General features: G+C 41.5%; 2 protein-coding genes across 8 annotated transcripts in view; one reads left to right on the plus strand and one right to left on the minus strand.

The window, feature by feature from the left end:
• ZC2HC1B (zinc finger C2HC-type containing 1B) overlaps nt 1-15,097 on the plus strand; it is a 44,214-nt gene extending 29,117 nt beyond the window's left edge. Inside the window, exons 5-8 of the mRNA XM_032873090.1 lie at nt 3,637-3,776; nt 7,004-7,112; nt 14,333-14,417; nt 14,901-15,097. Coding sequence (XP_032728981.1) covers nt 3,637-3,776; nt 7,004-7,112; nt 14,333-14,403 — 320 coding nt within the window. The 3' untranslated portion in view covers nt 14,404-14,417; nt 14,901-15,097. The remainder of the gene's footprint in view (nt 1-3,636; nt 3,777-7,003; nt 7,113-14,332; nt 14,418-14,900) is intronic.
• Nucleotides 15,098-16,703: 1,606 nt separating this feature from the next.
• The window catches only part of PLAGL1 (PLAG1 like zinc finger 1), a 108,676-nt gene continuing 103,779 nt past the window's right edge, over nt 16,704-21,600 (minus strand). For all 7 annotated transcript variants that reach the window (XM_032873095.1, XM_032873093.1, XM_032873094.1 and 4 more), the window contains one exon: nt 16,704-19,046. In XM_032873095.1, coding sequence (XP_032728986.1) covers nt 17,807-19,046 — 1,240 coding nt within the window. In that variant the 3' untranslated portion in view covers nt 16,704-17,806. The remainder of the gene's footprint in view (nt 19,047-21,600) is intronic.

The raw sequence follows: 21,600 nt of genomic DNA on the forward strand, positions 1-21,600 counted from the left end.
TGCTTGTGCTCTCTCATTGTGACTGGGCCATAACTGCCGTGAGTGCACTGAGGGGTGGGGCTGGCCCTTGGCATAGCTGGCTGAGAGGCCTGGCTGCAGCTGCTGTGGGTGTGCTGAGGGGTGGGATTAGCTCCTGGCACAGCTGGCTGAGAGGCCTGGCCACAACTGTTGTGGACATTCTAGTGTGCCAGAAAATCAACTTAATAATTGCTTCACTATTGCTTGGTGCTAATGAAAAAGTAGCTTAAAATAATGTGAAAGTAGAAAGATCTATGGCCATGATTTTGATAATACTTTGGCAACAAGCCTTATACAACAACAAAAAAATCTTTTATGATTTAAAAGCCGTACTTCCTTTTAATAGCCGAAGCTACAGGAGTGATGTCTACTTTACAATTCCTGAGGCAAATAAATGAAACTATGTCAGCTGTCCTGCTGTGTGGATTTCTCTAATTTCTACATTGGATTTAAAATGTGGGGATTATTGTTTCCTTAAAATAAGTAATTCCCTTTGTAAGGCCTCATTAAGTGTACAATTTGTTTTTTCTGCCCTTACGTTCTTATGCTAAAATATAGCTTTATAATTAAGTTCTTCCCTGTGCTCTTATTTTAATTTTATGTGCCAAACACAATGATTATCTAAAATAGCATACTTTCATTACTACTCCATTAGTTAGATTCTGTGGGGATTTTATATTAGCCCATATATTCTCGGGTTTAAATACTAGAAAATTTATACAGACGTAACTGGGTTTATATATAGTGGAGCCTATTATGCATGACTTTGCAGGTCATTTCCTTTTTTTTCACAGCACAATTCCTTCATGATTCAGTTTTTGTGACATGCATTTGTTTACTCTAATTCTTACTGGCTTAAGTAAGTCTGCCAATCATTCAGCTTTCCAGGATATTGTGACACTTTATAAGAACAACAATATAGAATATTTATAATTGAAATTCTCAGTGAGGCCTGGGACATTTGGTCCCCATTTCACAGGCTACATTGACACAGGTACTCGACAGAACACTTGTGTTTTTAAATGACCCTTCTTTATCTACATTAATGTTTTGAGATCTGGCCACTTTCCCCACAGCCATCATATGGATCCATTTGTAGTCAGACCTTAAATATCATTACGTATTGAAATAAATAGCAATTGTTCATGACACCACTATTGATAGAGGAAGGGGTGATTCAGACTGAGATGAGGGTAGAACATTGCAACTCAGTCATGCTGTGTTCAGATTACTGTTGCAAAAAAATTTTTTTCCCATTCTCAGAGTGGCTGTAATTTCCTTTCTCTGCCCCTTTAGGTCTGGGCTTCATGTCCTTCCTCTGGGCCCCTGGAGCATCCAGTCCTTCCTCCTTTCAAAATTTATACCACAAGTGGTAATTGCTTCTTTGCTTAGCCTTCTAGCTGTCTCTGAGACCTTTACTGGGAGGGAAATTCACTTCAGCTTTGTTGTCTCCATGGTGGCAGGCAGCACCAAACACACAGAAGGGTGGAAATGAATCAGTGAGCAGACTGGTGGAGTGAGGAAGCCATGCAGTCGCTGCTGTCATCGACTTTGCACATTAACCTGAATAGGCTTACAGATAGCAGCATTTTTGATACGAGCCTTGACTCAGCTGGCAAAACTGAAGAAACAAACCAAGAGCAGAGTTGTAGACTGTTTTCTACATCTTGTAAATGAGTTCTGCCCAATAATGGCACTTTCAATTTTACTTTTGTAACTTCATTCCTATTTGGTAGCTGGAAACACAACCTTGCCAGGCCTGTTTCCTTAGAGTAATAGGATGTCCCAGAGCCCACCCACTGTACTGAACCCTAGTGTGGATTATCTAAGTTAACTTTCACAATAGCCTGGTGAAATAGGTGGTACGTACGGACAGGGGAGATTAAAGCTTAGGGATATTGAGTAACTTGCCGAAGTTCACACGTACAACAAGTGAAGAGCTTGGGCTCAAAACCAGTCAGGCAGGCTGTGGGGCCTTCATCATTTCCCAGTGCTATCCTGTTTTATTTTTGTCCGAGGAATTTATCACCGTGGGAAAACTCTTTCTGTATTCGAACGCTTAGTCCTTGATGACGGAGACATTGTACTTCCCAAGTATAAACCAGTACCTGGCACGTAACAAATGTTCAATACATAGCAAATTGATTAATTACTGCCTTCCAGAATGTGAAATAAAAGGAGAGACTAAGTGCTCATCTTTTACTATATTCCAATTTCTTGTGTATTCCAGTTGTTAATTCTATAAATATTCATTTTAGGAAATGATTTGTTCAAACAGAAAACTCCTCAGATTGTATAAAAAGATGCCTTCAAAAAGCTCCTAACGTTGGTAGCACCTGGGTAGCTCAGTCGTTAAGTGTCTGCCTTCGGCTCAGGTCATGATCCCAGAGTCCTGGGATCAAGCCCAGTATCCGAGCTCCCTGCTCAGCAGGAAGCCTGCTTCTCCCACTCTCCCTGCTTGTGTTCCCTCTCTCACTGTGTCTCTCTCTGTCAAACAAAATCAGAAAAAAACAAAAAAACTCTTAACCTTGAAGATAGCACTGCTTCAAATATTCATCCACACATGTAGGCATTTTGACTACACACTAACCCAAACTTCCATACAGAGTCTGAGGTTGGGGCTGTCTCAAATCTTTCATGTCGCTCATATCTACTTTGTCATCCCTTAAAGGTGCCTAAAACAAAACAAAACAAAGCAAAAACATCTCACATTCTTGCTTACTTTAGAGGGGTGGACTCCAAATGGGCTTTGCTGTGAGCCTCTCCTCATTCTAAAAAGACTGTGGAGCTTTCTCACTTCCCATTTCTCTCACTGTTTATTACTTACAAATGAGAGCCAAATTCAGACCAGTGGGTATTACAGAGCAGCTCAGAGGTCTCATACCCACAGAGCTGCCTGGGAGGTTCTAACACTGAAACCCGAAGCTGTTTCTGGAACCAGTTTCCCATCACCCCTCCTTCTCTCCCTTTTCTCCTTTTTGAACCCCACCTTTTTCCTTTTACTTTACCTCCTTCCTGAACTTATTATTTGCTTCCTCACTCAGGAGTTCGGTGAAAAAATCAGCCTCTGCAGAAGCAGTGGGTCTTTCTGCCAGTGACACTGGCTTCATATCCCATCTCCCAAATTTTCAGCATCTTTCTCCTTCCATAGAAAAGGAGAGTAGCTCCATAACCTCTGTGTGACCAGTCCCATGTGGTGCCACAGCCTGGGAAGAAGAGCCATGGGACTCTTCTGTGTTCTTCAGGGCATCATCAATACTAACATTCTGTGGTTCTAGGACTACTTTCTTTACGTAAGGATTCACTAAAGAATTCATTTAATTGGGAAGTTCATAAGTATAATGAGTCTATTTTCTAATGAGTATATCATGTAAACATTTAAAGGCACACTCTTAATTGAAGTAAATGTATAGACAGAAAAATGTCCCCCCTGCTATATCTTTTATTTGCGCTCTTGCATACCTTCCCCTCTGGCATAAGCTTTCTCAAGCCAGAGTCTGGGACTTTGTTCTTTCATGTTGGAGCAGAGTTCATAGCCCATTTATTTCATGTCATATAGTCCATTCCAGAGTTGTTTTTGAAGTGTTAATTGCCTTTTGTTGTTATCTTTGCATTTAGATTATATTCAATGCCCATATTGTATGAGGAGGTTTAATGAAACTGCAGCCAACCGACATATTAATTTCTGCAAGGATCAGTCTTCTCGCCGAGTCTTTGATCCAGCCCAAACAGCAGCCAAATTGGCATCCAGAGGGCAGGTAAATATCTCCCCCAAGTGTTGGCTCTGTGCCCTTGTGTGCTCAGGGCAAGCAGGTAGAATTTGCTAAGGTACCTAAGTCACCCATCCCAAGAAGTATAAGGATCAGGATAGCTGATCACTGTTGCTCATCCTCATGGAAGTTGCCTTCTTTTGAGGCATGCTTTGTAGCTAACAGCACCTTTGGGTGGTGTAGAAAAAATATTTCTACAGTGTTTAAAACTTCTTAGGATGAAGCCTTGTATATGTAAGTAGTTTTTCTATAATATTATGGTAAAACTCTGTCTCATACAATGGTAGTTATCAGCCTTAACCATCCAGAAAAGCATTGTGAACCTGAAGTGAAGCTCCCTGAGTGGGAAAGCTGTCACAAGGAAGACTGTTCTGTAGGTCATGTGTTTTGCTCTGTGGTAAAGGAGAGGGTCGGTAGCCTTTTATTTAAAGCTGCAGAATCAGCAAGTTAAAGTAAGTGACAGGGAACAGCTGGTTTAAATAGGTACAGATAAGTAAAATGACTGCCTGACCAGGAAGACAATAGATTTATAAAAAGAGAACTGGAGTCCAGCAAACAGCTTCATAAACATCGGAGGTCCCAGGGATATAATTACAATATACTGCAAAAGCTGTTAGTTTCAAACATGGCTCAGAAACCAAGGAAAGATTACATTTGTCTGAATACTTGAGGGTATGAAACATATTTAGAAAGATTTCCATGAAATCCAGTATGTAATAGGGGTGGGAACCTCTCCAACAGTAGCATATCCCATGGACTGTGGACTCTTAAGCTCTGTCTCCATATACAATAGACAGTTACTGAATTTCTTTGTCCCAGACACTGTTCCAGGTTCTGGTTGATCTGCATTTGTAACTCCATGAAGGAGGGAGACATGGAAACAAGACAGTGGGAGGTTGTGGTAGTTGATGATGTATGGAGCACTATGGAGGAAGAGGCCAGTGTGAGCCATGGGAGGCTTCCAGGAGGAGCAGCATTTCCTCCTTGAATATCAGATGGGTTCACCAGCCAAGAGTGAGAGTTGGGGAGGACATAGCACACAGAATGTCCAGTTTGTGGCCTGAGGAGCTCTCCATATGGGGCTAATGTGTGGAGTGCCTGTGGGATGTGACAGAAAAGGGACAGGCAAGGGGCGTCAGATCTAAAAGACCTTCACTCAAGTCAGTTCAGAAAGAGGGAAAAGGAAGTGGATAGATACCCAAAAGCTCAGGGACCCAAAGCAGGACCTGGAAAGTCCCCACGAACCCAGGAAGTCCTCCTTTCCACCTTCCCATCTTGTCCTTCCATCCTGCTATATATACTTCTGCTTGCTCTTCTCTCTGCAGAACGACTTTCTTAGCTTTCCTGTCTAGTTGTTGATTATTTGCCTCATGTATCATTCTGTGGGCAGTGTAGACTGGTGGAATAGTACAGACTGGAGTGATACAGAATTGGTTTTTTAGAAAGATCACCTTTGCCACTAGTGTTCATATGGATTGGCCACAGTTAGGAGCCACAGCAACAGATAAAGAATGAGGGCCCAGAGTAAGAGGACAAAAGGGTTGTGTGTGGAGGAGAATTTGAGAAAGAATGGGTGGGACTGAGAAGCTGATAGGATATGGGGTGACAAGAAGGGTTTTAGCTGCAGAGCCTAGGTATGTAGTATACTATATATCTAGGTAAAGAAACAGAGGAAGGAGGAGATAGTGTGTTGGTGGGGCAGGCAGGGTGGTTCCAATAAATACAGTTAGAGATTCAGTCTTTATGCTGAAATAGCATGGGGTAGTGCAGTGTGGAAGGAGCCCAGATTCTGCAATCAGTAGCCAGGGTTTGACTCTCAATTCTGTACTTCATTATCTGTAGGTAAACTCACGACAATAAAATTCTTTGAGACTGACTTTAAACTATACCTTACCGTGTTGTTGGGAGGATTATAGACAATATAAACAGCGTGCCTTGCACGTAAGTCTCCTTTGCCTCTCTCTCCTCCTTCCACGTTGCCCCACCCTCTCTCTCCTGCTCTCTGGTAGTCCTTGTTGGTGGGATAGGCACCACAATTTGGGGGGTATGTGACTGCTTTGTGATTGAATTTGGCTGAATTTTGGAAACATTTTCTAAGTAAAACCTCTACCTTCTAAAGCAGCATGCTTCTTCGAATGGTTCTAACCAGTCCATGAAGTTAGTCACATTAGTGGGGCCAGAGGGAGCCCAGGGAAGCAGCAAACGGAAGTGCTTTTTATTCCTGAAGAAGGCCAGCTGGCCGTCCTGAGTGTAACCAGTGATTTGGCCCTGTTCCTCTCCTTTTTTTCCAGAACTAACTGGTGACTGGGAACACAGAAGAAAAATTAGTTGCTTTCTGCGGAAACTCAGTGTAGACCGTATCTGAACAGCAGTCCTTGTTTCTCTTATTGCCAGCTTCACCACTTGGGCCCTGGCTAATAGTGAGGCTTATTCAGAGTGGAACAAAAAGGGAGGGGTTGTTTTACTTGTGAAGGGCTGTTAACAGCACAGCTGAAAAGTGTTTCTATTTTAAACATAATCAACTTTAAAAACCTGTTATACCCTTAACCAAAAGAGACCAATATGGGCCTCTGAAAATAGCTGTCTTCGGATAGGGATGAGCTGCCTGCTGTAACCTCACAGCTTTCCTTGCCCAAGTGAGAATTCTCACTTGGAGTAACAGGTTATCTTTATGTAGTAGTTGCCATGGAAATGTTGGGACCAGTAGCTAGGTAAGAAGCTCTCAAAGGACCTTTTGGTCCTTATTCTGTATTAATGTAGCTGTTGTGCTCCCGCTGCTCGGCAGGCAGGCGTGTGGTGTGGGGATGATGGAATTCCATGTTTAAAACATTTGCTGTCTGCCAATGTCTGTTTTTCTTCTCTGTTCATGTATTTAAAAACAAAATCATCTTCAAGTAAAATGAAAAGCTAAAATGTTCCATAACTATCCTTATTGACATTAAGTGATTTCTTACGTCTCCATACAACTAATTTTACAGGATTAACATATCACCACTCCCCTAAGGGGTTGATTATGGAATGAAAGAGCCAAAACTCAGACATGGCTCTGAGAACAGCAAGATGCAGGTGAACTAGGGTGCAGGGTGTGCCTGTCCCCTTCCCCTGGGTGCAGCGGGTACTGGCGATGACTCCAGTCTGCTGCTGGTTAAGCCTTACCTCCTGTGAGCTACCTGAGGTTACAAAGTTGTCCCCCCTCTGTCTTGCTCTTTCTGTAGGCTAAGGCTCAGACGAATCCAAAAAAAGAGCCAACTGTAACCAGTGCTGTGGGAGCCCTGCTTCAGAACAGAGCCCTGGGGCCCCCAAATGTGGCCCCAACTAGACCAGGTGAGTTGGAGTAAGCATGCCAGCTATCAAATGAGGGACCAGAAGGGAACCACTGTCAGCTTTGGAATTCGTTGGCAGTTGGCAAAGGTTTGACATCAAATGTTGCTTTTGGATATAAAGATATGTGGGTTTATTTGAGGTTAAAGCTTATTTGCCAAGAAGGAACTTTCCTCATTTATCAGGATTCGATAACTCTGTCAACATACAGAGTCAGATACCATTACAGCAGCATGGTCTAAACCATCATTCTCTGGTCTAGTAAAATCGAAAAGAGGTTAAGAATGGGAGATAACGGGGGCACCTGGGTGGCTCAGCAGGTTCAGCCTCTGCCTTGGGTCGTGAACACAGGGTCCTGGGATCGAGCCCCGCATCGGGATCTCTGCTCAGCGGGGAGCCTGCTTCCTCCCCATGCCCCCCCCCCCACCTGCCTCTCTGCCTACTTGTGATCTCTCTCTGTCAAAAAAATTAATAAAATCTTTCTTAAAAAATGGGAGATAACAGCGTGTCAGGTATTGTGTGGAAAATAAGAAGAAAACAAATAGCCAAGATATGGAAACAACCTAAGTGTCTGTTGTTGGTTGAAAAGTTAAAGATGTTGTATGTATACAATGGAATATTACTCAGCCATAAAAAGAAGGAAGTTCTGCCTTCTGTAACAACAATGGGTGGACATTGGAGTCATTATGCTGAGTGAAATAGTTCAGACAGAGAAAGAAATACTGTGTGATCACATTTACATATGGAATCTAAAAAAAATTGAACTCATAAGAACAGGAAATAAAATGGTGGTTGCCATGGGTAAGGGTGGAGAGAGGGAAACAATGGTGTAAGGGTACAGATTTCCAAGTGCAAGTGCTGGGGACCTGTACACGTTTTAACAATAGATAGCAATATTGTATTGTATACTTGAAAGTTGCTAAGAGAGTAGATCTTAAATGTTCTCACTGTACACATGTGCATGCACACACAAACACATGAGCACAAACACACACCCCAGAGGTAACTATTTGAGGTAGTAGATTTGTTAACACTTTTTGTCGTAGTTATTTTGCAATATATATGTGTATCAAATGATCACATTGTACCCCTTAAACTTACACGATGTTCTATTCACTTATATCTCGATAAAGCTAGGGAAGAAAAAGGAAAGGGAAAGTTTCCTTACTGAACTAAATAATTTCTTTCAAGTAGCAGAAAGGCCTAACTTATGGTACTTACCGTGTGCTAGACCCATTTCATTTTATCCTCCTAGTAAGCTTCCAAATGTTTTAATCTGTGGAAAGGGAAACAGGCTCAGATAGGATGTTATTTGTTCAAGGCACGGGACTGGTAAACAACAGGGCTGAATGAGGTATCTATATTGCTACCTCTCTTCACTGAGCTGCCGTAATCAGCGTGGCGTTTTTTGTGATCACCGTGGCACTGTGAAGGCAATGTGAATTAACCCATGACCGTATTGATGCTTCTGGTCAGGTGTCTTATTTTGAAGGTGTTATGAGAACCAAAGTAGGAATTGCTAGTCTCAACAGTCCATAAAGTCACCAGAAACCTTTATTATTAGTTTTTAAATTCCTCGTGAGTTGTCATGGGGTAAAAATGGAAGGAAGCATTTTAATAAGATTCCCCATAGCCCTGTAAACCCAAATCATTAGTTTTTCCCTGATCTATGAAAACTTAACAGTGGGGTTTTAGTTTTCACTTAGAAAAAAATAATTCAAATCATATATGAGTTTATTTGGTAAAACTTTCACTAAGCTATATTTCTAAAGTATAAAGATTAGTGTCCTTCACAAGAGATAAATTTTTTTTTTTAAGATTTTATTTATTTGAGAGAGAGAGAATGAAAAAGAGAACATGAGAAGAGGGAGGGTCAGAGGGAGAAGCCAGCTCCCTGCTGAGCAGGGAGCCTGTTGTGGGACTTCGTGCAGGGCTTGGTCCTGGGACTCCAGAATCATGATCTGAGCCAAAGACAGTTGTTTAATCAACTGAGCAACCCAGGTGCCCAAGACAAATTCTTTATATTATGGTTTCTTTTTTATCTTTTCAAAGATTATATTATAATGCTTCTCTTCCAGTGAAAAACCCTCCTTTATTTAAGTTTGAGGTTAAAGCTTACTTGCCAGGAGGGAATTTTCTATTTATTTATTTACATTTATTTTTAAAGATTTTATTTATTCATTTGACAGACAGAGATCGCAAGTAGGCAGAGAGTGAAGCAGAGAGAGAGGTGGGGGGAAGCAGGCTCCCCGCTGAGCAGAGAGCCCAATGCAGGGCTCGATCCCAGGACCCCCGGGATCATGACCTGAGCTGAAGGCAGAGGCTTTAACACACTGAGCCACCCAGGTGCCCCTCACTTAATGTTTTTGATATTTATCCATGTACATATCAGTATTTTGTTCCTTTTTGTTGAGTAGTGTTCCATGGTATGGCTATAGCAAAATTTGTTGAACATTTACCCACTGAGCCACCCAGATGCCCCGAGGAGGTAATTTTTTTAAGATTTATGTATTTATTTATTTGAGAGAGAAAAAATATCAGGTGGAGGGGCAGAGGGAGGAAGAGAATCTCAAGTAGACTCCATGGTGAATGGGAAGTCTGACATGGGGCTTGATCCCATGACCCTGAGATCATGACCTGAGTCAAAATCAAGGGTTGGATGCTTAACTGATTGTGTCATCCAGGCGCCCCTAGGGGTAATATTTCTTAATTCCCTGTGATTAGAGAACTCTGTCAATGTGCAAAGTCCAATCTGAGTATAGCAATGGACTCTAGAACCTTCATTCCCTGGTCTAGTAAACTTGCAAAAAGATTGGGAATGGAAGAAGACAGTGTCAGGTACAGTGCTGAAATTAAAGGAAGATTTCTTCCTTGGACTAAGTAACTTTTTAAAAGTAGCAGCAAATGGGGATGCCTGGGTGGCTCAGTTGGTTAAGCGGCTGCCTTCGGCTCAGGTCATGATCCCAGCATCCTGGGATCGAGTCCCACATCAGGCTCCTTGCTCAGCAGGGAGCCTGCTTCTCCCTCTGCCTCTAGCCTGCCACTCTGTCTGCCTGTGCTCGTGCTCTGTCTTTCTCTCTCTCTAACAAATAAATTAAAAAATTTATTAAAAAAAAAAAGTAGCAGCAAGTGATCCTTTCTAAGTGAAAAGATCCTAAACTAGAATTCAGAAGTCTTGTGTCCCAGTATGTGGCACATCCGAGTATATGGGACATGTCCTGTGATGTGTCCCATTATGTGACAGTAGGCAGAATGTTGTAGAGACACCATTCTGATACATAAGAAAATAGATTAGGAGCCAGTAGGTCAAAGCAAACTCATATTATGTTTGTTCTTGACTAGTAATGGTGATTTGGGACCACTGGTGTTGCTAAGAAGAAGGCACATTCTGTACCATCACCACCTCAGTGTTGTTCCTTGACCATAAGAGGTCTGACATTCCTGGCCGCGGGGCCCATATACACTAGTTGCTCTTCAGCTGAAAACCAGTCCCCACTAATCTGCACTGCTTGCTCCCTTCAGTTCTTGGCTGAGTGTCCTTTTCAGATTGAGGCCTTTCAACCTCTCCATTTAAACTTAAGCCCTCCACAATTCCTTCTGTGGTTTCATTTAATAGCGTTCATCACTATCTAATATCTAATACATACTTTTCTCCCATCACCAGAAAGGAGTGGGATGGGATCAAGAAGGTTGGGACCTGCCTACTTTGCCCATTTTTAATTGTATTGCTGTATCCATAACTATTAGAATTGTTCAGGGCACATGTGAGGTGTTCAATAAATACTTTAAATATATGAGAGAGGGTAGGTATCTTTTCTGTAATTTCCCACTCAAAATACTGGCATGTGAATTAGAATTATGTTAATTACCTTTAAGAGATAGTTTTTGTTTTATTTCAGGTTTAAGATGCTTTTAAAATTTAATTTCTTGCCTTCCCTGTAACCTCACCTGCTTACATTTGTTTTCTAAAGATTCATTTATTTTAGAGCATGCATGAGAGCAGGGGTGGGGAGGGGCAGAAGGAGAGGGGGAGAGAGAGAATCTTAAACAGGCTCCACACTCAGTGTGGAGTTCCAATGTAGGACTCAAACTCATGACCCTGAGATCATGACTTGAGCCGAATTCAAGAGTTGGAAGCCTGACTGACTGAGCCACCCAGGTGCCCTTCACCTTCTGTTTAAACATAAAGTTTCCAGTGTTGGTGTGCCTTTAAATTAGTCATATTTCATTTGGAGTCATTCTGGGGGGAAAGCATATTGAACATATAAGAAGTATATTGGGAGGGGGTGTATTCTCAAAAATATTTAAGCGTTGGTGAAAAGCACTGCCTTTCACTAATATGAACAGGCTCATGTGTACACCAGATTTGCATCTTACTGTCCATTGTTTCTGTTCTGCTCAGTCTTAATCTATTTGTAATGTGATTACATTACAAATGTAATCTTTGTCTTTTAAAAATTGTAGTTGCTAGGCTTTGCTATTTCTAGATTGATAATCAGTAGTTAAGGCCACTTGGTGTCACTCGCCTTCCACGTAAATCCCATTACTGTCTTTCATTTAACTAGCAGTTAACTCCCTAAAACTCTGGCTTTTATTCTTAACTCTCTTGAGTAAAAGAAACAGGTAGTACTTTCCATGTATAGCCTTTTGTCCTAAATTCACAGGGGAGGTACACGTGTGTAAGTCACAATCCTTACCCATTCTAGAGTTTTATGAGAAGATAAGCAAGTGCAGGAAGATCTCTGATGCAGGGAAGCGTGTGAGGTTGATTCACAGCTGCCATGGATGTTCAAAGGGTTCATTCATTCATCACATGATTATTATGCATGGTTATTTCTTAGGCCCATAGATTCTTAAAAGTCTAGGGAGAGAAACCATCAGTCATATTGAATATTTTAACAATCAGAAATAAACGTTCTAAGGGGACACAAGAAAGAGATCAACTTTGCCCAGGAGGCTTTATGGAGGAGATTATCAGTCTGAGAGAGAGGAGCTTCACAGAGGTTGAGACTTTTAGGGTGAGCTTTTAGGATGAGATAGATTTTGACCAGTGGAGAAAAGTTGAAGATGAAGTGAATAAAGCTATGAAAATGAAAATGCAGAGGACATACTCTGGAACACATGGCCCGTTTGACCAAGGCATAGGAAAGAGCTGGGGTGTGAACATAAATTATAGAATGGAAGGCCGGCCCTGGAGCCATAAAGGCTCAGTGAGGCGCCCAGACTATCTATGATCAAAACAGACCCATGCATCCCCCGGCGCTCGCGGGTCTGTGAGTTAGGCAATCGTGGTGGCCTGGGAACTTCTTGTTTCTAGCCATGTTGTTTGTCTGCAAAAAATGCTTTTGAGAAAGAGGATTTCTGAAAAGTTTCATGTAAGATATGAATGCTTAGTGTAGAAAATATTGGAAAATGGAGAAAAGATGTGAAGGAAATAAAAGTCAGAAGTCCACATCCTGACATGATCACTGTTTAACACCAATATCCTCTTCCATTTTTTTCTTTTTATGCTCTTTTTTCCCCTCTCACCAAAGTTTAGGATTATAGGCCCTATACACATCCTGATTTTTTTCACTGACACGTTCTGAAGATTTCCCTATTGCAAAAGAGGCAGTGGTGTTTTTAAAACAGTATCACAAGATGACTTATTTAGCTCTTTTCCTGGTGTCAAGCAAGTAGATTGCTTCTACTTTTTTGCTGCGCTAAGTAACTCCCTTTGTCACGGATAGTCCAGATTTACATTGGACACTCTTCTAAGCACTACATATATTAACTCATTTAATCCTCACAATGGCATCAGGGCTAAACATGCTGTTTGGATTTCTGGTTTATAGGCAAGGGAAGCACAGAGAGGCTAACTTGCTCAAGTAATTCCATAGAATGGGGTAGAGCCAACCAGATCCTCATCTGCTGTGGAAAAACTGGGTCTAACATGGAAACATTAAGAAGATATGCATTTATAGCTTAATTACCTATAACATCTACAGCCTACAAATATATTTACTATGTAATATGATGTAATATGTAAGTTATATATATATAGTTGTTTTGGAGTAAGGTGTAGATCTTCCTTCATTCTCACAAAGATTCTAATGTCCAGATGGAAAGTGAGTTTATAACCTAGTCAGCAGATCTCTCTTTAGTGGCTCTTTTCTTGAGGGTTCAGATACCCAAGGGACGGATCTCCTAAGAAGGTCCTGCCAAGCAACAGCTCCTCCCATACTTATTCACGGAGATCAAGATCCTGATGAGAATATAGTTCTGGGTTCTATAGCTGTGTTGCATCATGCATTTGGTGAACTGTACTGTACAACTTCGGTGGGATGGGCTCTGCTTTTATTTCTGGAACCACTGGGTTTGATGAAGCTGAGCATCTTACCTATACTAGCATCCCCTGCTTAGCTCATTTAATTATGTAGCAAATATAATGAGTATCAGAGGGTCAGCTGCTGATTTTTTGGAAGATCTACAACTTGTAGATCTCCTGGTAAAATGAATACTGAAAACTTTATATTCCTGTGTCTTTGGATAATTTGATTCACAATTTCCTTGGGTTGTTTGATGACTTCCCCTTCATAAAACACTGAGTAGAATGGAGGGCTCTAGGACAGAGGGGAATTGTTCCATTTTATAAAAAATGATTTCTCTGAGACTCCTATCCCATACCATGTGGCACAAAACAGACCATGGTATGGCATGCTTCTGTCTGTAAGCTTCTTCATCCTCATGCTTAATAGTGCTGCTGGGCACAAAGGAAAAGAATCCTGTTTGTGGAATGAGCCCATCACTATGTAAATAACCCCTGGGAGGAAAGGCATCTCATGCTTCCATAAGGCTTATCAAACCCTTTCTGGAATGAGAGCATGCAAAGAACTGTAAAGACATGATATACTCAGGGAACATTTCGAAAGCCAGGATAGCAGAGGGGAGAGGTGGTGAGAGTCAGATTGTTTAAATGGCCGGCCGTCTGAGATGGTGATCCAAAGGGCCCATCCAGAGTGAGTGAAGGGCGAGGGGCAGAGGAAAAAAGGTGCCTGAGACCGACACTATTTGCTTATTATTTGGCCCAGGATGGAGACTGAGTACTTGTCTATAGCTACAAAACAAAACAAAAAGGAAGAAGAGAGACTTTTGAATCCAATGTGAGGATTTCATAATCATTCCTTTTTTTTCTTGCTAATGTTTGCTTTTACATAATAACAAATCTGTTGATGTCTGCAAAGGATTAGCTGTGGACCCTGCTTCTGGAGCAAAACTCAGACAAGGATTTACTAAATCTTCTAAAAAAGATTAACTCCTAGAGACCAGGTAAGATAAATAATAATAATAATAATAATAACCTCTAATCTGGGTGTTCCTGATCATCGAATGTGTAAAAGATACAGGTAGTAAGCCTTTAAGAGAATGAAACCATAGCAGGCAAACCAAAGAGGAATCTGGGTAAGACTTCAGTTGAGTTAGTAAAACGTGTGCTCTTAAAACATACCCTTTTGTTAAACATATAGTTTGAAAATGACATTCAGCTTCTGATGGGGCTTAACAGGAAAGGGGAATGAGTCCTCATTTTGCCCTGGAAGCTACCACTGTGTCCCTTTTTCCAAACACATTTCCCTCAAAAGGGACAGTTCCCTGAGATAGATAGTGAATATCAGGGCTGCTGTAGAGAATTTTTTTCTTGATATTGTGAATAGTTTGTTAAAACAATTAAAAATGTAAAGATGCCTATATTATTTAACTTTCTCAGTGTGGAAACAATGAAGTTCTAAAGTAAATGCCTTTTATTGTTTTCAGACTGTCTCCCTTGAACGCCTCAGCCTGGATGGCTATGCACCCAGGAATGCCACCTAAGGGGAAGGAAAGGCAGATGGCTGTTTATAAGCCTACAGCTCTTCTTGAGAAATCATGGAGAACAAGTAAAAACCAGATTCACCTTTTCTTCCTCATTACTCCCTTTACAATTTGCAAAACAATATTAAACAACACATCAATCTGTATGACAGTGGTTGACACTTTTTTTCATTACATTTAATAGGTTTTTAAAGAAATGTTGCTTTGATGTTAGAACCTTTTACTAAAACAGTCTTTGGAGTTTTACTATCATTATTTACTTAGCTAGGAAAATAGTGTTTTACCTAGCTTCAGTCTATGTAACATAAAATCCTGTTTTTAATATTTGGTTCTAATGAACTTTAATCAGCAACTGCTCCTATTTTAAGTGTCCATCTGTATACCATGAAGAATTGTCTCACAGCAGTGCACATGGCTTGTGGGGAAACACTGACATGGAGGGATGGTTAGGATAACCCTCCCCTCCTGTAGGAAGGATGCTTTTAAGTGGACTCAGGCTATTTATTTATCATGGCTGAATCAGAAGCCAGCTGGTCATTCCACCACTGGTTTATATGGCTCTGTTGGGAGGTGGTGTCTCAACTCTTCCTTCTTTTTGCTGTCCTCAGGGTAAAGAAACTTTTTGTAGAGTCCTTTATACTTATGCTTTTTCATGTAAGAACTTGTATTGTTTTCCTTAACCCCAGGGAATTTCAGTTGGGAATTAGGCCATTTTTCCTGTCTAAATTTAAGCAGGAGAATACCAACCTACTCCCACATGCAGTGCAGCAACCACAACCACCTGAAGCTCTTTGGATCTGTATTTTGGGAACTAATGCTGTTTAATGCTCAGGGAAATACTTGTCTTGGAACAGACTGAAGACTACTAAGCCACATAAAAGTATTTGTAGACGCTTCTATGAATGGATCTTGGGAGATTTTGCTAAGGTGAGCCAGAACTCACTCACTCCTTATGCTCTGGCAGATCACCTTCTCTCGGAGAGGTAAGAGCGGATATAGGAATGGAGGTAGTTATCCCAGGGGATTTCTTTGAAGAGGTAACCTTTATCCTTTTGTCTCCTTTCCTACCCCCAGCTTAAACTGTACATTAAGGCTCAACCACATCAGTTCCACATACTAAAACCAAGCCCCAGGCCACTTGTCTGCTGCTTGTCATGGTCCTCGGCATCACTGGTAAGGGCTGTGGGCCAGGGTTTCTCACATTGACCAATAGGCTTCTTCGATGGGCACAGGTACTCAAGGCTTCCTTCATTCCACCCACCCCCACCCTCATTAGAGGTGGGGAAAAAAAAAAAAAAAACAGGTATGACAGATTCAAGGAGTTCTGTAGAAATACGTTCTGAAGAAATCCCAATAAGGAATAGGCAAATTTCTAATTTGTACTAAAAATTAATGGTAAGGACAGTTCTAAAACTGGAACATGGTAGCCCAGGGTAGACTAAAGACTCCAGTAGCCAGTACTCTGACATTAAACATCAGAAATAAATTACATAATATTATGGAAAGATCCAAATGTTGTATCAGCAATTTTTAGAAATAAATAATATTATTAGGGAGCTTCCACCTTAAATCCTAATTTACTCAAAACTAATACATGCTGCATAAAAGAAGAGTAGTTTCTGGGGGGGGAAGTAACAACCAGGAGGGGAGCATGAGGGAGCTGGGGAGGGAGCTGGAAGTGGTTTAATCTCCATATGCACGCTTACACGGGTATAGTTGTATATAAAAATCAGTCAAGTCAGTATGCAGGATTTGTAGAGTTTATTATATGTAAGATATATCTTCATATAGAAAGCCTCTAAACACAAAAGACAAAGGAGCTTTAAAAAAGGTTAGGTTTTATATTTTTAAAACTCATTAGATACCAAATTCAAGACATAGATTACATTGCAAATGTTAACCTTTTTGAATAAAACTAATATTGACTTAAATGATGAATTTAAAAATGCATTTATTGGTGATTAAAAATAATACTTAAGCAGAGTAGTATTTTAAGCCAGACAGAGCAAAGAAAATTCTTGTTTAATATATATATATATTTTAAAATTCCAGTAATAGTTTCTTAAATTCCTGTTAAAAAATATAATCAATATTAAAGTCAGCAAAATGCTTTTTTTGACTGACGCCTGGATTATTTTACCACTTAACCTGGTTACACAGTGATACATATTTTTTTCCTGTCAGATGTAACTGACAACCAGTTTAGTCTTTAAGATAAATGAAGTGATAACTCACATTGTAGCATCTTGTGGAAAATATTCAAACTACATTTAAAATGCTTTTTTAAAATGGAGACTATTATTCCACAAGAAATTGTTTCTGTAAAACTACAGGTTGGCTATGGCAATAGTAACTAAACTACATCCAACCCTGAAGGTAGAAAAATCCCTGAAAAGAAATACACAGCCTAGTTATAATATGCAATATAAAGGTTATTTTCTTATTTTAAAAATTCTCCCATTTTGGAGAAATCCAAACCTTTCCATAGTTCCCTTACTAGGCAGTGCCACATAAAATTAGTTAACATTATTATGATCATGGCTTACGATTAAATTCAATTTGACAAACACGTATATATAGCAGCCCTCGTTTGGATGTCGGTTATGACAATATTTGCAGTTCCATTAAAGAATACTTGCTTATTAAATTTGGTACAAAGCATGAACACTCAGGACAGATTGGCACAATACATGCAGTTCGAGAACTCTTCTCATCTCAAGCCAGTCATCACTGAATAAGCCATATTCCCAGTCCTGCTTTCCAAATCTTTCCTTGTATTATTATAACTGATGTTTAAAATGCTTCTTAAAACACCTTCCAGAATAAGAAAAGTATGCTTTGAAAACCAGTCATCTGAATGCATGATGGAAATGAGGCAGGATGGCAGAGCCAGTGCCAGCTGGGAAAACATGGGGGATGGGAGGAAGGGGGAGCTGACCCAGGCTCATGGTGCTCATGGCTAGTGAGGGATCTTGTTGCTGCTGCCCCAGACAGCCTAACCTGTGGGGCAGAGACTCCCCAGGCCCCAGGGTGAGAGAGCTATTCCCAAAGGCATTTTGGGTAGCAGGCGGGGGCAGCTGCCAGAAGCCCAACAGGGGGGAAATGTCCAAAGAGGCAGGTATTGTTAGGTTCACAGCATCCGCAGTTAGCTCCTTGGGCAGGTTTACTTTACCAGCACTTCCCTTAGCCAGATCAAAACCTGGGGTGAGCTTGTGAGGTGACTGAGGCTCTTGCAGAGGCAAGTCCTCAAGCAAATTGATATTGCAAAATCCTTTCGTATCTGTTTTGAGGGGCAGGCTTGCAAGTGGGGAGTATGAGGTAGAACTGGTGTTGTACTTGTGATTCTGGAGGGGCGGGGGAGGAGAGCTAGGAGCTGTTACAGGGTGGAGGGGGACCAGGGGCTCTGGCAGCGGTTGTACAGGCTGGGCGGTTTGATCCGCGGGGTTGTGGGGGTGGCTGTGTACCTCAGCTGGCAAGCTACTTGCAAGCCCGTTCTGTGCAGGAGCTCCTATAGGGAAAGGAGACAGCGGGGCAGCCTTCAATTGAAACTGGGGAGAGATGGAGTGGAAGGTGCTCAGAAGATCTCCAGACTGCAGACTCTCCTTCATCAGCTCCTGTGAGTGTGTCTTCTTGGTATGTCGAGTGAGGTGGTCTTTGCGCCCAAATCTCTGGGCACAGAACTGGCACAGGAAGTCCTTGCAGCCGGTGTGGACCACCAGGTGGCGCCGCACGTCCTTCCGGGTGTAGAAGCATCTCTCACAGTGGTCGCACTGGTGCTTCTTTTCCTTGGTTCCGCTCGGGGGCTTTTCCTCAGCATGGGCTTTGAGGTGGTCTAGCAGCACTTCTGTGCTCCCTAGCTCCAGGGCACAGACCCCACAGGTGAGGTCGCCGCTGCTGGCCGCATGGAGGGCCAGGTGCCTCTTGTAGCCCAGCATGGTGTTGTACTTCTTCCCACACTCCTCACACCCAAAGGCCATCTTGTTGGGGTCATGAGTTTGGAGGTGGTTCTTCAGGTGGTCTTTCCGGTTGAATGTCTTCTCACAGTGAGCACACTGGTGAGATTTCTGGGGCGAATGGGTAGCCATGTGCCTAGGAGCAGAAGGAAAAATTTCATAATAGACTCAGTTTGTTTTAGTAGTCAAATGTGTGGGGATGCTATTATTAAAATGTTAATGGCTTTTCTAGGTGCTGGCACAAATTTTCATTTAAGAGAGAGCTTTTCTGTGTTTTCCAGATTCTACAGACACACAACTTTATAATCTAAAAAAAAAAAAAAAAGGCATTAGAGGTCTAATAGTTTTCAAACCTGTAAAAAAAATATTCTTTGAGAACCTATCTTCCTCATCTATACAAAGATTTCTAGACAAACACATTTAAAAATAGGTAATTTTTCAAGAAGGCTCTTTGGAAATTACTGCATTTTCAAAAGTGACCCAATTTACCTTCTATATAGAACCCCATGCCCCCCTTATACCTCCTTCCCAGATTTTAGGTTTCTATTCCTAAGTATAACTCCTGCTTGGTCTTTACCAATTGAGGCAAAAAGTTCAGGCCACAGAAATAACATTGAAAATTTTATCCGTATTCTCAGAGAGTGTTCACTTGGACCCAGAGTACCACCCACCACCTGTGCTTGGAGCGTGAGATCCAGGAGATCCTTACGCTTCAGTCTCGGGTCTTCTAGTTAGTACTTTTCTATCCGCTCTCATCTCAGAGGTGTGCAGCCCCTGGCTCCAGAGGCTCTAAAGACAATACCTAAAAGAGTGAACTGTCAAAATGGATGTGAAGCAACCTATGTTGTACCTGCAAGCCACAAGTTATAATTATGGACACTGTTTTGGAAGGAAAACTTACAGGACTTGGCATTTTATATGATACACTTACTTACTAAAATGGACATTTTTAAAGTTTTAAGGATGACTAAAGTTGTAATTGAACTTGGGATTTCCTCCTATCACTGAGTCTTTAAAAACCAAAAGAGTTTAGATTTTAGGAAACCAGTGGAACTACAACAAAAAATGGAACCGTGATGGTTTTCCAGAATTGATTTGTGCTTTACAGATATAAAACAGGTATTCTGAAATTTCAGATCAACTAGGATGACTATGGCTTGTCCTGGAAGCTCAAAGAAAAACTTTCAACTGTTGTAGGAGCTTAGCCCTTATAGAAAAAGTCCTTTTGAACTGCCAATGAAATTACCAGTGACCTTCAGGAAGTAGGCTGATCTTGAAGAACTGGAGATGGGGCTGCATGCCTCTGAGATGCAATTGAACTTGTGGCTTTGGATACAAAAGAATTCCTAACAACTCATTTCTGTAAGAAAAGGATTTAAGTCAAAAGTGTACTAATTATACCTTTCACCCAACCTTCTACCCTAGCTTGTCCATTCCTTTTCCTTTGCTAGAGGTAGAATTGGTAAGGGATCTACAGTAGCCAGTTCAAAAATATAATGAATTAAGCCAAACTGTCATTTCCTTAAAAATAAAGCAAAACCGGGGCACCTCGGTGGTGCAGTTAAATGTCTGCCTTTGGCTCAGGTCATGATCACAGGGTCCTGGGATTGAGCCCTGCATCAGGCTCCCTGCTTAGCAGGGAGTCTGCTTCTCCCTCTCCCTCTGCCTGCTTGTGCTCTGTCACTCTCAAAATAAAAAAAAAAATTAAAAAAATAAACCAAAACCTTGTATCTCTGCCTCTTTCCCTTTAAAAAAAAAAAAAAAATTAGCTGACTCTTTGCAGGGCATAAAAAGAAAAGAAGTCCCTATCCCTTCCCTCCATGACACCAGAGCTCAACAAACACAGGGATAGGTATGGTACAAACAATGTGGAGGGACAGGAACCAGTGTTCTGGGCATCGGAGAGATGGGAAAGGATGCTGTGGCTCCAAGTCCCATGCATACTGAAATACAGTGCAGATGGTGTTTACCAAGCCTCATTAGAGGGCAAACAACCCCATTCTCATACCAGATAGCCACAGATACATCATCAGGAATAGATGTGAGGGGGGAACCATCTACAAGCTGGGCATTTAAACGATTTTTGATTTGGTCCAGTACTAGTGAATAGGCCCCCCAGAGCTCTGCCCTGGCTCTTCTATTCATGCCTCTCTTTTTTCTTCTTTGTGGAGGACTTTGATCTGACTAGATTGCATTTATTGTCCATGGATAAATAGATCAATGCCAAGGTAACAACTCTGGACCCTCCTACTCCTGACTACCTGTGAGAAAGGCACAGATTGACCAAATTCTACATGAGCAATAATACCAGCCGCCATTCCTCTGCATTTTTGGCTCTCTCCTTTGACTGGCATCCAATTCTTTCCCCTTTCAACTGATCCTTGACTCATGCAACAACCTCAATCTAGAACACAATCAGCTTATAGCTGAAATTACTTCAACAACTGGTTTCCTTCCCTCAACTTCTCTTCTTGCCTCACAACCCGTGAAACCACCAGTTTCAGTCTGTGCTTTAGGCAGCACCAAGGGTGGCGCCTGGGCTGTGCCCACGATCTCAGAATTCCTCAGGGGTCCCTGCTGGCAGTAAGACTTCCCACCGGCCTTGCCAAATCAGCTTGCTTTCTTGCCTTTTGCTGTTTCCACCTGCTTTCCCCATTTGCTGTCTTCTCTAGTTAAGCAAGTTTTTTTCT

The sequence above is a fragment of the Lontra canadensis genome, unplaced genomic scaffold (genome assembly GCF_010015895.1).
Source record: "Lontra canadensis isolate GAN:19392208 unplaced genomic scaffold, GSC_riverotter_1.0 scaffold47, whole genome shotgun sequence".
Lineage (NCBI taxonomy): Eukaryota > Metazoa > Chordata > Mammalia > Carnivora > Mustelidae > Lontra > Lontra canadensis.